At 38.0% G+C, this 18,801-nt stretch overlaps 1 protein-coding gene across 4 annotated transcripts in view; it reads right to left on the bottom strand.

Moving 5' to 3' along the window:
• RNGTT (RNA guanylyltransferase and 5'-phosphatase) overlaps positions 1-18,801 on the bottom strand; it is a 249,562-nt gene that overhangs the window by 65,428 nt on the left and 165,333 nt on the right. The window contains exon 14 of one of the 4 annotated variants that reach the window (XM_061427847.1): positions 1,505-14,594. The exons of 2 other annotated variants lie outside the window; for them this stretch is intronic. In XM_061427847.1, coding sequence (XP_061283831.1) covers positions 14,546-14,594 — 49 coding nt within the window. In that variant the 3' untranslated portion in view covers positions 1,505-14,545. Of the gene's footprint in view, positions 1-1,504; positions 14,595-18,801 lie in introns of those variants that run through there. One more of the 4 variants, XM_061427846.1, reaches the window with a different exon arrangement.

The raw sequence follows: 18,801 nt of genomic DNA, 5'->3' as shown, positions 1-18,801 counted from the left end.
GTTTATCTATTTTCCAATTCATCTGTTCAGTTCAGTTTAGTCACTCAGTCATGTCCGACTCTTTGCGACCCCATGAATTGCAGCACGCCAGGCCTCCCTGCTCATCACTAACTCCCGAAGTTCACTCAAACTCACATCTATCAAGTCAGTGATGCCATCCAGCCATCTCATCCTCTGTTGTCCCCTTCTCCTCCTGCCCCCAATCCCTCCCAGCATCAGGTGAGTCCTCCCAATGAGTTAACTCTTTGCATCAGGTGGCCAAAGTATTGGAGTTTCAGCTTTAGCATCATTCCTTCCAAAGAACACCCAGGACTGATCTCCTTTAGAATGGACTGGTTGGATCTCCTTGCAGTCTAAGGGACTCTCAAGAGTCTTCAACACCACAGCTCAAAACCATCAATTCTTCGGCGCTCACCTTTCTTCACAGTACAACTCTCACATCCATACATGACCACTGGAAAAACCAGAGCCTTGACTAGACGGACCTTTGTTGGCAAAATAATGTCTCTGCTTTTGAATATGCTATCTAGGTTGGTCATAACTTTGCTTCCAAGGAGTAAATGTCTTTTAATTTCATGGCTGCAGTCACCATTTGCAGAGATTTTGGAGCCCCAAAAAATAAAGTCTGACACTGTTTCCACTGTTTTCCCATCTATTTCCCATGAAGTGATGGGACCAGATGCCATGATCTTCGTTTTCTGAATGTTGAGCTTAAGCCAACTTTTTCACTCTCCTCTTTCACTTTCATCAAGAGGCTTTTGAGTTCTTCTTCACTTTCTGCCATAAGGGTGGTGTCATCTGCATATCTGAGGTTACTGATATTTCTCCCAGCAATCTTGATTCCAGCTTGTGCTTCTTTCAGCCCAGCGTTTCTCATGATGTACTCTGCATATAAGTTAAATAAGCGGGGTGATAATATACAGCCTTGACCTACTCCTTTTCCTATTTGGAACCAGTCTGTTGTTCCATGTCCAGTTCTAACTGTCGCTTCCTGACCTGCATACAGGTTTCTCAAGAGGCAGGTCAGGTGGTCTGGTATTCCCATCTCTTTCAGAATTTTCCACAGTTTATTGTGATCCACACAGTCAAAGGCTTTGGCATAGTCAATAATGCAGAAATAGATGTTTTTCTGGAACTCTCTTGCTTTTTTGATGATCCAGCAGATGTTGGCAATTTGATCTCTGGTTCCTCTGCCTTTTCTAAAACCAGCTTGAACATCTGGAAGTTCATGGTTCACATACTGCTGAAGCCTGGCTTGCAGAATTTTGAGCATTACTTTACTAGCGTGTGAAATGAGTGCAATTGTGCGGTAGTTTGAGCATTCTTCGGCATTGCCTTTCTTTGGGATTGGAATGAAAACTGACCTTTTCCAGTCCTGTGGCCACTGCTGAGTTTTCCAAATTTGCTGGCATATTGAGTGCAGCTTGCAGAATTTTGAGCATTCATTTACTAGCATGTGAGATGAATGCAATTTTGCGGTAGTTTGAGTATTCTTTGGCATTGCCTTTCTTTGGGATTGGAATGAAAACTCACCTTTTCCAGTCCTGTGGCCACTGCTGAGTTTTCCAAATTTGCTGGCATATTGAGTGCAGCATCATCTTTTAGGATTTGAAAGAGCTCAACTGATATTCCATCACCTCCACTAGCTTTGTTCGTAGTGATGCTTTCTAAGGCCCACTTGATTTCACATTCCATGATGTCTGGCTCTAGGTGAGTGATCACACCATTGTGACTATCTGGGTTGTGAAGATCTTTTTTGTACAGTTCTTCTGTGTATTCTTGCCACCCCTTGATATCTTCTGCTTCTGTTAGGTCCATACCATTTCTGTCCTTTATCGAGCCCATCTTTGCATGAAATGTTCCCTTGGTATTTTTAATTTTCTTGACGAGATCTCTAGTCTTGAAGGAAAACAAACAGATTCTGTTGTTTTCCTCTATTTCTTTGCATTGATCACTGAGGAAGGCTTTCTTAGCTCTCCTTGCTATTCTTTGGAACTCTGCATTCAGATGCTTATATCTTTCCTTTTCTCCTTTGCTTTTTGCTTCTCTTCTTTCCACAGCTATTTGTAAGGCCTCGGCAGACAGCCATTTTGCTTGTCTGCATTTCTTTTCCATGGGGATGGTCTTGATCCCTGTCTCCTGTACAATGTCACGAACCTCAGTCCATAGTTCATCAGGCACTCTATCTATCAGATCTAGTCCTTTAAATCTATTTCTCCCTTCCACTGTATAATCATAAGGGATTTGATTTAGGTCATACTTGAATGGTCTAGTGGTCTACAAATTCATCTGTATTTCTATACAAACATCTTAGCCTTCCTTTTCATCCCCTTGCTTAAGCTGTCCAGCCCTCCATTGACTTAATACCTTCCCAAATTGAACACTTATTATTTTCTCCTCAAAGATCTGTAATCTTCTATTTTCTCCCACTCTGCCAATTAACAAGGAGGGTTACAAGGGCAGGAATGGCCATTCTGAAGTTGAGTCAACTAAAAATCACTATATAATGGATAACATTTGTGGAAGTAATCTATCCTGAGACAGATGACTCATAGATGAAGATTTCTAGGTCCTTTTTGTTCAGAGTGTTATAATGCTGTGGAAAAGGTGGCTGAAAAATTACACTGTATGTCTGATTCCCAACTTTGGTGCTTATTATCCATACAACTTCAGGCAACTCATTTAGCTCCTTTGTAGGCTCAGTATTTTGTTGGCAAATGGTTATGACTTAACTTCACAGAAATGTTTTGAAGGTTAAATGAAATAATGTATTTAATATTCATACAATCTAACCTAAATCAGTGGAATACATTAAATGACCCAAAGTATATTTACAAAATACAGGATGTTTTAAAAAGAAGAAAAAATGAATTGACTTGGATGAAATCATCTGTCAGAATGTATATGATCCACACATATCTACATGTAAGAAAAGAGGGAGAAAAAGAAAGAGGCAGATAGTTAGAAAGGAAGATAGAGACTGGCTGACACAATGAACAGAGATGAACCGTCTGGATGCTGCTGCTGCTGCTAAGTCACATCAGTCGTGTCCGACTCTGTGCAACCCCATAGATGGCACCCCAACAGGCTCCTCTGTTCCTGGGATTCTCCAGGCAAGAATACTGGAGTGGGTTGCCATTTCCTTCTCCAATGCATGAAAGTGAAAAGTGAAAGTGAAGTCGCTCAGTCATGTCCAACTCTTAGCGACCCCATGGACTGTAGCCTACCAGGCTCCTCCATCCATGGGATTCTCCTGGCAAGAGTACTGGAGTGGGTTGCCAGTGCTTTCTCAGAAATGCATATACTAATGTGGAAGAGACCTAATTTTCTAAACTCTGGATGCAGTATCCTTCAAGATTACCTAACTCTTTTTCTTTGATCACAAAGTCACAAAAGAATCTCTTCTAAGGACTGAATAAGTATCTGAGTAGTTAGAAATGATGCTGTAAACAGATACCTCAGTATGAATGTATATGGGCTTCCTCAGTGGCTCAGTGGTAAAGAATCTGCCTGCAATTCAGGAGAAATGGGTTCGATCTTTGGGTTTGGAAGATCCACTGGAGGAGGAAATGGCAACCCACTCCAGTATTCCTGCCTGGAGAATCCCATGGATAGAGGAGCCTGTTAGGCTACAATCCATGGGGTCACAAAGAATCGGACACAACTGAGCACACACACATGTATGTATATGTATTTATAATGCATGTGTGTACATACACATCTACATGTAATGATATACAGCTGACCCTTGAACAACACACATTAGGGGCACCGACCATCAGCAAAGTAAAAAAGCTGAATATAACTCACAGTCTACCCTCCCTACACAGAGTTCCTCATCTATAGACTGAAATTATCATGGATCCTGTTGGACTGTAGTATTTTCTCTTAAAAAAAAAGAAAAACACATATAAGTGGATCTGAGCAATTGAAACCTATCTTGTTTAAGGGTCAAGTGTATTACTATAAATTAGTACTGATAGTTACAAAGTCACAAAAACTATAATAATTATAGTTGTTACTTACTGAGAACCTCATTGTACAAGACCCTTTGCTAAGCTTAATTTTATATTACATGGTCTTCTCTCTGATATGAATTTCAATTTGAATACTCTTTTAGTGTTAGGAATTTAGATTTGTCATTTAATCTTGTCAAAGAATCCCATGAGTTAGGTGACATTATTATCCCCATTTAATAGATGCAAAAGCTAGCGCGACACTGGATGCTTGGGGCTGGTGCACTGGGACGACCCAGAGGGATGGTGTCGGGAGGGAGGAGGGAGGAGGGTTCAGGATGGGGAACACATGTATGCCTGTGGCAGATTCATTTTGATATTTGGCAAAACTAATACAATTATGTAAAGTTTAAAAATAAAATAAAATTTAAAAGAAAAAAAAAAAAAAAGAAATTACTAATTGGCCTAAGAGCACACAACTTGTAAGAGGTCAAACTGGGAATCAAACTGCTTTTCCTCTGGCTCTTTGTTCTTAATTCTCACACTGTACAGGCACTGTTCTTTAATAATTAAGAAGTTTGGTTAAGGATAATTAATTCCCCACAACATAATCAATGATGAGGGATAGAATCAGTTTGGGGTTTGCAAAGTGCTAGCCAACCTCTTCAGATGTGTGGAGTACCTCCTTCTCAGTCAATGTGGTTTACTTCTTTAAGAGGAAAACAAAGGGTAAAAAAGAAAAGTCAACAAGGGAGGAAAATCAGGTCAATCCTCTATTCAATCTTGGCTCTTCCCCATCTTCCTTCTCTTTATGAAGTTGAACCATTTATTATGTATCATTTACTTATGGTATATTTCCGACTCTAGGCCAGGTATCAGAGACATAAAGATGATCCCTGCCTTGGTAACTCTTACTCTTCAAAAGAGGTAGAAGGTTTGAAATATTCGAACTATAATAAACTGAGATAAACTGGCAAATTCTCTAACAGGCCCACAGAAACTATGCAGTGTAGTAATCTTCTGACTACTTAAGACTTTTAAACCCTGAAAGTAGAGGGTTGCAGATTAAGTGTAAACTCACACACTGGTTTTCAGGGACTTCCTTTAGGTGCATGCCCTCAATGTAAGACCCAACACTGGAACCACTGATAAGAGTTTTCGTATTTTAAGACTCTTATCAAATGCCATGAAGTGTCATCATATAACATTTTATATTATAATCCCAGACCACCAGTACAGTGCCCTGACACAAGGTGCATGATCAATGGTTGCTTGGTAAGTGGGAAAAAAAAAAAAATTAAACAGAAGAAAAAAACCAAAGCAAACAAAAGAACAACCCATATGTCCTTAGGGAAGAACTAACCACTGAAATTAAGTTACTTAAAAAAAAAATACTGAAAAATATAATGCAGATTTTTAAATAAATGAATATGAAGCAAATTTATATGTAGATGACTTTGCCATAAAATATTTTGATATGCACAACCAAAACTGACAGCTGACATTCTAGTATGATCTAAATAAGATAAGATTACATGGTTTGGGGGAATTTAGAATAGGATTTCCACAAATGAGATGACAGATGAGGCATAACAGAAATAAGGAAGAAGCTTAACAGGTTCTGAAAATTCTTCTTCAGTCTAGTTTTAAAAAAATAAACCTGAGATATTTATGCAAAATTTTAAAATGTTGCTGTATTACATCCTTACTAGAATCTAAAACATCTGAAAGCACCTGTGGCATAACTGTCAACAAACATTGTCTTATAAATGTTCTGATTATGAGTAGTAGGGCCCAAGGTAATTTATTTCTGAGCTCAAACAAATATTTCACTTTATTTCCTGAAGTTCTGTTATATTAATATTACAGAACTCACAAGTTCAGCCTCCTTTTCACTTTCCATCAAGTGTTACTCCTAACAATTTTAATTTTAAAATAGCCTCTTTCTGAGACTAGAATTTCTGCATCAGGAGGGTGATTTGATACTGAATTACTGGGATAAGAATGGGGAAAATGGGAGAGCAGAGGAGGAAGGAGGAGTCGGGAGAACAACATAAGAGATACCAACAACAGAAGGACTGCAGTTAAATGGCCAAGAGAGATTTAATCGCTAATGTTCCTTGTCTCCTAAAGCATAAAAGTTGTTCTTGTGACGTTTTTCCTTAATTAAAAAGAACAAGGCGGCGGTGGCAGGCAAGTAGCATGAGGCCAAGTCTTAGAATCGATATGAACATCGAGTATGTCATAAATGCAGTGAGACGCCCTTTTAATAGGGAGGGAGAGGAACAGTAAGTAGGCTTTGGGTGATTCAATGAGGTAAAGCAATGGGTTGCCTCCCTGAAATCAGATTAATTTTACAAGAAAGTGAAGTTGTCTTTACATTTTATATTACAAGGTACAGTGCTTATAAGAATAACAATCTCTACCATCAGAAAAACACAGAGCTAATGAGAAGGAACAGACACTGAATATATCTATTATATATAAGGAATCTAGAAATTGCTGCATAGAACATGGCTATTATACTAATTGCCAATATTTATTACTATATATGAACAACAGCACTGATAAGATTTCCTGCCAGATGGCAGGTAAGAAGGGCCTATTAATATGATTCTGTAATTTAAATGGTTACAAGCAGCAAACTGAAAACTAAAAAACCTTGCAACTAGTACTATTCTAAAATAGAATTCTACTACAATACCTGAAAATAGCAAGCACATTTCAAGTATTTCATAAGGTAAAATAAATTTAGTAAGGTAATATCAAGGTAGCTTAAAATAAAGCGAGACAACTCCGTATATGTGCATGACACAAATAAAAGTAAAATCTAAAGGTGCACGGTTACTGCAGGAAATTAACTGTTTCACAAGTACTTACTAACAGGTTAAGTTTCAATGTTTTGTCATTCATTAGAGAGGTACTCAAAAGATTATGTATGGCAGTCTAAAGTGAAGACACACTGAAGAGAAATGGCAACTAGACCCCTTTTAGGTGCTACTGCCATAACTAATGGAGAAGGAAATGGCAACCCAGTCCAGTATTCTTGCCTGGAGAATCCCATGGATGCCATAACTAAAATTATCCAGAATACTTTGCTTTCTTTTTTTCTTATAGCATATGTTGTTTTTTAGTTGGTAAGCCACGTCCAACTCTTTTGCTACTCCACCCGCCAGGCTCCTCTGTCTCCTCTCCATGTCTTGCATCTCCTGCATTGGCAGGCGGGTTCTGTAACATTAGTGCCAATAGAGTACATATAATATTATTTATAAACTACCTACCAGTGATGCTTATAAAGTACCTACAAAATTTGCATTTATTGAAAGTTTTATCCATAGTTTAAAAGCAATCTGACAAAGTGTAACTCAAACTATGTAGTTACTTACAATGATGCTGAGCACAGTACTTTGAATTATAACCATTTCAGGCTATGAAGAACACTTATAAAAACAACCTCACACATGTAATACAGATTGAAGTGAAATTTCTAATGGATCAAGTGTATGTCTGACTACAAATAGAATGGTTCACTTTAAGCTATGGATTCTTCATACATCTCTCTTAAGGCAGGGAAGAGAGTTGCTGGGTGCTGGGGGCAAAAAAGTTTAGTCTTAGAGGGCAGGAGTTTTGTCTCTTAGGTCTAACAGTTTACACATGCAGAATAGCAAACGTTTATGAAGAAAAAAATCTTTAAGGTAAAATATGTTTCTTGATCCCATGGGATTCTGGTAAATCAGCCATACTGCAAGGCAGTCTATTATCTTCCCTACGAACTGTAGCCTGCCAGGCTTTTCTGTCTATGGAATTCTCCAGGGAAGAATACTGGAGTGGGTAGCCATTCCCTTCTCCAGGGGATCTTTCCAACCCAGGGATTGAATCCAGGTCTCCTACATTGCAGGCAGATTCTTTACCATCTGAGCCACCAGGGAAGCTCCTGGTCAAATGTTATGACTGATGAAAAATATTTCGAAAATATTGTTAGTCACAGCTATGAAAAACCTTAGGAAGTACAACTGACATGTAGGACATAAAAGATGCAAAAGCAAGAGTGATTTCATCAAAGGATTAAGAAAATTATAATGGGATCTTTATGACCTTTCAAGGGAAGAGAAAAGAGGGTGGAAAGGGCGAGGCAGAGGGCAAGTGAACAAGTCTGAGGGCTTTCATTCTTTCAGGCAAGGAAATGGATAAGAACTGTTTCTCAGAAGATAGGTAAGCAGTTCTCTGAAATATGGAGCTACAAACCAGGTGAAATCCTAGCTGGTATCACTTTATCTTAAGACTTTAATGGCAACCCTTTCAAACCATGGCAAATGCTATTTCTACAGCATTTATAGCCTCTCCAAAGTACAAAAGGCCTTCAAAGTCCTAGGTACTCTGTTTTAACTTGGAACAATAGATTCTACCCTCAAGAATATTATTTTCTTAGTGAAAGACACCAAAAAAAAAAAAAAAAGCCAAGCTCCATAATTCAATGTAATATGTTGAATACACACCAGAATGCTCAAGAGGTCCACCAAGTTAAGACTTCCCCTGACTTATGGTTGCCTTGTCTTTCTCATGTTGTTTCTTTTCTTTTTTTCAATAGTATATTTGAATTGATACCATACCTATACATTTTGCAATTCAGGTTAAGAGCTTAAGATTTTCCTTGACCAGGCTGAAGATTCCAGTGAAGGAAGGACTGGGGGAAGGAGGCAGCCTTTCAGACTATACACTCCAAGAGGTCTCTCTCCCACACAACCATGACAAGCTGTTTCTTTCTAATCCCTGTTCTGCATCACTGAGTCCTAGAGGGTTTCTGCAGCCAGCACAGTTCACCCTAGTCATCTGGTTACCTCACTGACCACCATCCCCAGGGAAACAGCCCTGCTTTCCAGGGCACAAACCAAGGAAGGCCATGTGAGGACACAGCCTGGAAGAGGGCCCTCACGAAAAACCCAACCATGCCGGCACCCTTATCTCAGACTTTTAACCTCCAGAACTATTAAGAAATGGGAAGGGAGTCTCAGGGAGAAGGGATACATGTATATGTATGGCTGAGCTCCTTTGCTATCCACCTGGAACTATCACAACACTGTTTAAGGGGCTAAACTCCAATATAAGATAAAAAGTTAAATAAATAAAATAAGTGTTCTTTATAAGAGAGTCCCTTGAACAGCATGAAGATCAAATCAATCTTAATGGAAATCAACCTTGAAAATTCATTGAAAGAACTGATGCTGAAGCGGAAGCTCCAATACTTTGGCCACCTGATACAAAGAGCAGATTCGCTGGAAAAGACCCTGATGCTGGAAAAGACTGAGGGCAGGAGGAGAAGGGGGCGACAGAGGATAGGATGGTTGGATGGCATCACTGACTCAATGGACATGAGTTTGAGCAAACTCTGAGAGATGGTGAAGGACAGGGAAGCCTGGCATGCTGCAGTCCATGGGATTGTAAAGAGTCATATGCGACTCAATAACAAGTGTTGTTTAAGTCATCCAGTCTGTGGTACCTGTTACAGGAGCCTTAACTAAGACGCCCTCAGCAAGATTAAATGTACTTTGTAAAATGGATTTATAATATGAATTTGTTAAGCAACAAAAGTGAACTTCTACTCAACCTGTGTGGAAACTATACCCAGAATTCCAAGAGAGTCTAATCCAAAATAACAAGGTTTTATTACACTCAAGTATTTAAATGAACTATATGTGGCCTAAAGGTTAAGACCTTTAGGTTTTTTTAATTTAAAAAATAACCAACAGAAATTATACAGGAGCTAGGATTCAAACACAGTACAGAAAATCCTGAAAGGAGGGCATTATAGAACAAAAGCACAACTCTAAGTTCAGGGTACCAAAGTTAAGGTATTTCTTTATGTGTCAAGAAAAGACTTTTTCTATGGATCTTTATTTTCCTAGCTACACAATGAAAGTTTTAAACTATCAAAAAAATGACCAATAGATTTATTATGATAAAGGGAATGAAATATAAATAAAAGATTATATTTGTATAAAATGGCTACCTTATGTATTAGACACCAGATTTTAATTGTCCTTCATATTTTCTAAGCACAGTATTTAAAACTCTTCTGTAAAATGCTGCTTTGCAACCATATTAATCTCAATAGAAAAGTACAATCTGTTCATGACTGCTGGTAAATAGAGGTCTAGACAGCAAATGATCTCTGAAAGGACGTTTACATTAAATAATAAGTCCAAGGCACTGTGTAGTATCCTATTATACACACATGTAAAGAGGACAACAAAATAACATGAGTGAAAGGAAACTTTTATAGAAAAAGTTATACTTCCTCTTCGTGCACAAGTTAAGAAAAAAATTATACAGGTTTCCAAAGGTTCAAAATGATAACCTAAGAAACATACTTCACAGTGATTTTTTAAAAACCAGATTATGCTAGTGAATTCTTTCAGGCTTAAGGTAAAAAAGTCAGATACTACTAATAGCTTAAATCTTTTCTTGGGTGGAACTGGAAATCTTTTTTAATTACAAAATATATTTTCATCTACCATTTTACTTGTTTCCTTCCTCATTTCCAAACAATCTTGAGACAAGCTGAATCTTTCAATGCTCAGCCTTTCAGTATTTTGAACAAATAAATCCAAACTACCAATAGGTTTTCCAAAATGATTCCCCCCAGAGCTTCAAAGACAAAGATTTTATTACAGCTTTGACATTTAGAAATTTGCTTTCTAATAATTATCTATCAAGACTATATACTATCTACATGTACACATTTCTATGTTTAAAACAGATAACCAACAAAGACCTACTGTATAGCACAGGGAACTCTGCTCAATGTTATATGGCAGCCTGGATGGGAGAAGGGTTTGGGGAAGAGTGGATACATGTATATGTGTGGCTGAGTCCCTTTGATGTTCACCTGAAACTATCACAACATTTTTAACTGGCTATACCCCAATACAAAATTAAAAGTTCAAAAGAAAAAAAACTATATACTATCTACTGAGTTAATGTTGTTGTTCAGTCGCCAAGCCATGTGCAACTCTTCATGGCCCCATATACTGCAGAATGCCAGGCTTCCCTCACTGTCTCCCAGTGTCTTGCCCAAGTTCATGTCCATTGAATCGGTGATGCCATCCAACCATCTCATCCTCTGCCTTCAATCACTCCCAGCATCAGGGTCTTTTTCAGTGAGTCAGCTGTTCGCATCAGGTGGCCAAGTACTGGAGCTTCAGTTTCAGTATCAGTCCTTTCAAAGAGTATTCAGGATTGATTCACTTTAAGATTGACGGGTTTGTTCTTGCTTTCCAAGGGACTCTCAAGAGTCTTCTCCAGCGCCACAGTTCGAAAGCATCAATTCTTTGGGGCTTTGCCTTCTTTATTGTTCAGTTCTCACATCTGTACATGACTAGTTTTTTGTAATTTTTCTTATAATTGAATTTTTCTAATTATTTAGGAATACCTAAAGACACTTTGCCAAGAATAAGATAAAGCTTCGTCTGTATCTTGATAATCTGTACAATCCAGTATATACGCTCAAATATACATTGAATATTCTGAGAAGTATATTTATAATACAATAGTATTATTTAGCATGTATGATTAGTTGCATTTTAATAATAAAAGCTTAACTAATAAACAAATTAACCTTTGGGTAGTAGTTCCCAGTCCACAGACTCCCTTCACACATTATCTCATTAACAATTCTGTGCGATTCTGTTCAATGAGCCCTAACCTATCAATTCACTCTGGATAACTATTAATTCGGTACATCTTAATAAAGTTAACAGGCTTCATGTGACATGTTTCTGTAGAAAAGCAGGTTTTAGCACTAAAGAGCTTAAACTAAAATTAAGAGTTTTTAACAAATCTTTGAACACAGTGATCTTACCTATAAATATCTAAGTATATAAACTATTAAACAGAAAGGCTATTAGAACCTTTTGCTGTGTGTGTGTGCTTAGTCGCTCAGTCATGTCCAACTCTTTGCGACCTCATGGACCGTAGCCCACCAGGCTCCTCTGTCCATGGGGATTCTCCAAGCAAGAATACTAGAGTGGGTTCCCATGCCCTCCTCCAGGGCATCTTCCCAACCCAGGGACCAATCCCAGGTCTTCCCGTGTTGCAGGCAGACTCTTTACCATTTGAGCCACCAGTGTTAGTTCTCTCATTTATTCATTTCTGAGCACTACTATGTGGTAGGCACTGTTCTGGTTAGAATGATCATCTAGATGGCATATATTAAAATGGAATACATTTTAAAATAATTGATCAGTGATCATCTGATTTTTCATCATGCAAATTAGAAGATTACTGAGGAAACAAAATCTTAATAATTCTAACCAGGTGAAGAAAACTATGATTAAACAATAAAACTAATTTGAAAGCCAAATGAGGAATAAGCTGAATAGAAACAATATCAATACATCCATATTAAAAATCAGGTATTAGAAAGGGGTCATGAGTTTATCTTGTCTTCACAGAACTGAATTCGATTCAAAACGTGTACCTGAGAATAGGTAGTGTAAAACAATTTATTAGGTACTGTAGGGGTCAAGTTAACAGCTCACTATAATGTAAGGCAAAATACAACTGACTTTAATAGCAAAAAAATTATAGGATCTTGAAGGTAGAGAAGAACTAGTTTGGAGTGATGAATAAAGTATGTAAGTTAGTTTTGTTATAGGGATTCCTAATCTTGGACAACTGAGATACAGATTTTAATTTTTAACTTGTTTAGTATCACCTTGGGCTTCCCCGATGGCTCAGTGGTTAAAGAATCTGCCTGCAATGCAGAAGCTGCAGAAGCCACATGTTTAATTGTTGGGTTTATGATCCCCTTGAAGAGGAAATGGCAACCCACACCAGTATTCTTGCCTGAAAAAATCCCATGGACAGAGGAACCTGGCTAGCTACAGTCCATAGGGTCAGAAAGAGTTGGACACCACTGAGCGATAGAATCATACCATAGTACCATCTTGAACTGAGTCATTTTAAATAAAACATCCACTGTGAAAAACAGAAGCACTAAATTGGAAAGCAATACATTGTTATACAGTTTTACCTGACACTGATTAGAATTTTAACAATAGAATACAAAAGGAAACTCTTAGGAATAAAAGAAAAGGTGAAAAGAAAAAAAAAAATAGCAGAAAAGAAACCTCCATGGTGCTATATTATCAACAATAAACTGCTATATGAGGATTCTAATTTCCAAAGACAAACCTGCAAATATGTTTCCATGATCAATATATTTAGCTGAGTAAGAGCTCAACCTAGAACCCAGACTCTCAATTTTTAGTAATAAATTCTTCCTAACATATTATAACAAACTACTCTAAAATATTCTATATAAATATTTCAAACTAATAGAAGAATAATATGTAATGAAATTTAATTTTAATAAACCAATTTCCAAGTTCCAACTTACTTTACAGTTAGTAGTCTATAATATGATAAGCTCTGATAGCTTGCAAACCTACCATAAATTTTCAGTAAGGTTTATAATGCTTCTGTGCAACATATAAAATATAGATATGTAATATATTTAACGGCAAGTATGTGCTGCAGTTCATGGGGTTGCACGGAGTCAGACATGACTAGGCGACTGAACCGTAACAACAACGTGCACTACATTTGTTTATTCATATCACATTTTTCAGTTTTCCTTTAAATTGTAAAAAACTTCAAATAACTATCACATTTCTTGTTAAGGAGAAATTCATATTTTTTTAAATTACTGCCTAGTATTACGGACTTTTTATTATGCTGCATATGAAAAAGGGATATGATAATGATGAAACATTCCTGATGCATCAGACTGAAAAATTAGACACTCACAGACCATGTCTGAAGCTAAAGTTCTAATTGGATAACCCCTTCTCTCCCCTTGCTCTTATTTTGAAAGATATATAAATTTAATTTAGTTAGTGGCATGGTCTATTGGACTGAGCACAAGATGGTGGTTAAAAAAAATATTGAGAATTCCAATCTTGGTCTGTTGTTCGAGTTTTAATCTCAGTTCACTGAATGCTCTTGGATAAGTCATAAAAAATTGGCATTTTTCAATTTTCCCATCTGTAAAATGGAGATATCTCTCCTAACTCATAAAGACATTATTTAATTTTCTGGATAAAATACTGTGAAAATTAAACAATGAAAATGTTCAGTCCAATTAAAATTTAAACTTAAGTCCTTATTCAAACTGAGAGTCTTAAAATGTATTTTTTTACAATCTAAACTGAATAATAGCACTTGTTGAAAATCACCAGACTCATCTGCACTTTCATCTTTCAAAGGCTGTGGAGTAGCAGCAAAGTGAATGACAGCTTATAATTTAGAATGGATACCTTGACCAGCTCACTAGCTCCAGAGGTAATCTGTGGTTCTGTAATAAAAGCCCAGGCTTGTTTAACAATCCACAGCACAATTAAATGATCATCCAAGATAAACTGAGTGTAACAGAACCAGCTAGCAATGGAAATGATAGGAAAAGACTGAAGTTATTGTCAATACAATGCATTCTATCTTTCCTCATCTAAATCATAAATTATGATTATGAAAGGTATGGAAATTGACATATCTGAAAACCAACGTGGTAGAAATGCTGTGAGTGTTTATCTTCATCTTCCTTTTCTCAATTGACAAAGCTCTTGGATGGAGACAAACAGCCTTCAAAAAAAAAAATATGCACCAATTCAACGAGTGAGCAACTATAGTATCAACTGTTCTTAAAAGGTTATGAGTAATTAAACTTTATAAACTAAATTGTATGTTACGACTTCTGCCTCCGGGAAGATGAAGCAAACTTTTCCCTATTCGTCTCACTAAGTACAATTAAAAAACAAGGACATTGCATATAACGCAAACATAAGACACTAAAGGATGCAGAGAAAAAGGTAGTCCAAGTAGGGAGCTCAAGACTCAAGGAACTACATGGTAATGAATACACTATGTGTCTGTTTTTTGCTTCATGTATTTCAGACTGGAAACGAAGAGAAGCCAGCAAGCCAATGGGAAGAGACTCCCTCCCCAAAAAAAGGCCCCAAGAAAAGCCTCCTCTCTCCATCCAATGGGGAGCCTAGCAAGAAACTTTTTAGATAATTACCACTAGTGCAACAACAACGAAAATACTTCACACCATCCCCAACCCTAATAGCAAAGACCAAGTAGGGAGCCTAGGTGTCCATCCTCACCAGACTACAAAAAGGAGGCCCAAACCTCTGATAGGAGGTGGATAGGGAAAGCTGACTGGGGAGCCACAGGCTAAGGAGACATTCTCCAGTAGCCACAATGATGGTGAAGACCATGGAAGAACCATGAAAGAACCACAGAAGAACTGACATGTCCACTCTCACCCCACCTCTCACTGGGGCTGTCTAGGAGATCAGGTCTTTCACCAAACCCAGTGATAAGAAGGCTATCCCTTCTCTAAAATACAATGTCAATGGAAGCCATGAGGGGATTCTGAACTTACAACTCTCCCTGCCCAGCAGAAACAAGGGGCATCTTCCAGTTACCCCATCTCTCCACCATTCTACAGAGGCCAAGTGGAGAACCTGGACGTCCACTCCCACCCAGCAGTAACAAGGCAGCACCTCCCTTCCACCAGTGGAGAAGTGTCAAGGGAGGAGTCCACTTGTTGAATGACAAACAAGCCACTGACTTATCTAGTTAACTTAAGTATAGTTAGTTGTTAACAGGGTTAATATCTGTACCTGTGCTAGATTGCACAGTGAGCTTCATCAAATTCTAGTTTTTTAGAGTTTCCAATGAGCATAAACATACATGTATCAAAAATTCTAGTATGTATAACACAGGATACACATGAAAAATAGTTAAAAAAAAATGACAGGTATACTTTGTCTGCAAACGTTCCAAAGGGCAACTTACACAAGCATAAATTAGCCAGTGAAGTTTTGTCAGACAAATATAATTACAGGAATGTTGCCAGAATGTTTCCAATGGTATTATTTCAAAAATACATCTAAGAGTTTTTTTAAGCATTAGTATTCCAAATCTAAGGTACTTTCAAAATGATATCTTTTGTTTCACTGAATCATGACAATATTCTGGGGCATTAGAGAAAAAATATCCCGTCATCAGAAACATCTGTATCTGTATATATCTCCAAAATCCTGAGGAAGTCTAATCTTATTTTTTCAATATGACAAAATTCTAAAATTAAACTAACATTCTAGTGTAGTATCTTTTGTAGTCAATTTATTCAGTATTCATTATTCAAAAAAAATGTACAGTTCTGGCTTGGTACTCATGGGTACTGGTTCCAGGGTATCCCCCTGCAGATACCAAAATCTGAGGTGCTCGAGACCCTCATATACTATTTATGGCATAATACAGTTGGCCCTCCTCAGAAGGTAGAACTGGGGAACCCGTGGATACACAGAGCCAACTGTACTGGTCAACTACTACGTGAAAGACACAGAGATTCATTTATTCATTGAATAGGTATTTATTAAAAGTTGCCAATATGCAGAATGACAGATCCTAGGGGAAGAAGAACAAGAGCTTATTATTCCAAGGAGCGTAAGAACAAGATAAAAGAAAAAATATCGGTCCATTCTTGTCATTCACAGTAGTTCTATAAAGTCACCAAGAACACTAAATTAGGGAATGCTAAACCACCGCTCCTTGGGTAAATTCAGCATTAGGTTCCTGCAATTCCCTGATCATATTTTGTTAACCAAACAACACATAACCGTGTTCTCAGTTTCTATTTTAAGACGTATTACTTAATATATAACTGTTGATTCGTTAACGCTGAGCTCACACCAACACTTAACTCATACCTGAGTGAAGCTTATTTAATACACGTATTTTCTCTGAAAGGAAAATCACAGCTTTCCTGCACTTAGGAACATTAGATAGCACTTCAGGATTACACCTGGAGGTCCAGTGAAATCACCAAAAAATAAAGCACCGAAACATGGAAAACATGGCACCACAGGAAAGACTTGTTTATAGTATGAGAGTTAAAACAAGAAAGCAGATGACTCTTAACGTTTGTCTCTGTGCATATTCATGAACGACCGTGAAAGCAATGCAAGCATGAAATCTTTACCAGCTGAGCCACATGGGAAGCCCAAGAATGCTGGAGTAGGTAGCCTATCCCTTCTCCAGCAGATCATCCCAACCCAGGAATCAAACTGGGGTCTCCTGCATTGCAAGCAGATTCTTTACCAACTGAGCTGTCAGGGAAGATACAAAGTCCAGCTAAATGCTGTTTACAACAGATGAATCTAAAATATAAGGAAAAAAAGAATAATTAAAGTTAAAGGGTAAAACAATACATACAAGATGCATTTGTTTCCTAGAGCCTCCATAAGAAAGTACCACAAAGCTGGGTGGCTTAAACCAATTTATCGTCTCACAGTTTTGGAGGCTAGAATTCTAAAATCAAGATGATACAACCACGCTCCCTCTGAAATCCACAGGAAAGAAATCTTGTCTTGCCTCTTCCTAGCGTCTCATGGTTTGCTGACAAACCCTGGCTTACAGCTGCAGCACTTCATCACATGGCATTCCCTCCTCATGTATCTCCCCCTCTCCTCTTATTATATCTCTCTCAAACAAAACTAGTCATATTGGATTAAGGGCCCACCGTACTCTAGTATGACCTCAATCTTCACTTACAGCTTGATTACATCAACAAAGATTCTATTTCCAAGCACAGTGACATTCACAGGTAACAGGGCATGCCACACACCTTTTTGAGGGATACATTTCAACCCACCACACCAGACAAACACTAACCAAAGAGAGAGAAGGTTGAAAGAAAAGGGCTGACAGAGTTCTGGTAATGTTTACTAATGTCAGACGGTGTACTAGGGAAGAACAAGGGCAGTAAGATCAGTTAGAGGCTACTGTGGTAGTCCAGGTAACACAATGCTGCCTTGAATGAAGTCATGACTATGGGACAAAACAAAGTCAACAGACTTAAGTAATAGCTGAGAAGTAAAACTAACAGGACTTCTCTGGATAACCAGGCAAGGGAGACAAAGACAATGTATAGGTTTCTGGCTTGTAAAACTGATTAGAAAATGTTAGCAATCTCTATCTTCTAGCCAGTTACTTTCTAAAGCACAGGTGTTGGTTCTTTTAATTGATCACCAACTGTTCAATATCAGATCAGATCAGTCGCTCAGTTGTGTCCGACTCTTCGCGACCCCATGAATCACAGCATGCCAGGCCTCCCTGTCCATTACCAACTCCCAGAGTGCACTCAGACTCACGTCCATTGAGTCAGTGATGCCATCCAGCCATCTCATCCTCTGTCGTCCCCTTCTCCTCTTGCCCCCAATCCCTCCCAGCATCAGAGTCTTTTCCAATGAGTCAACTCTTCGCATGAGGTGGCCAAAGTACTGGAGTTTCAGCTTTAGCATCATTCCTTCCAAAGAACATCCAGGGCTGATCTCCTTCAGAATGGACTGGTTGGATCTCCTTGCAGTCCAAGGGACTCTCAAGAGTCTTCTCCAACACCACAGTTCAAAAGCATCAATTCTTCGGCACTCAGCCTTCTTCATAGTCCAACTCTCACATCCATACATGACCACAGGAAAAACCATAGGTGAGTCCTAATTCTCTACTCTGGCTTTCTTGGTCTAGCACAGTCTGGTCCTAGTCTACTTTATACAAGTGTCCATAAATTCTAGTGATTCAATAAACATTTCACATTAATTTAATGACCTTTTTTCAGACTATATATCTTGAATGCCATTCTTATGTATTTACAAAGTTTTACTCACAGAACCTTCATCTATGGAAACTTCACCATGCTGTTACAATTAAAATATTTTATATATAATATAAGATTGGTCTTCTGTAGTGCTTTCCTCATACTGATAGTACAGCTTTTGTC

This window comes from Bos javanicus, chromosome 9 (assembly GCF_032452875.1).
Source record: "Bos javanicus breed banteng chromosome 9, ARS-OSU_banteng_1.0, whole genome shotgun sequence".
NCBI lineage: Eukaryota > Metazoa > Chordata > Mammalia > Artiodactyla > Bovidae > Bos > Bos javanicus.
This window is presented reverse-complemented; position numbering and strand designations above follow the sequence as displayed.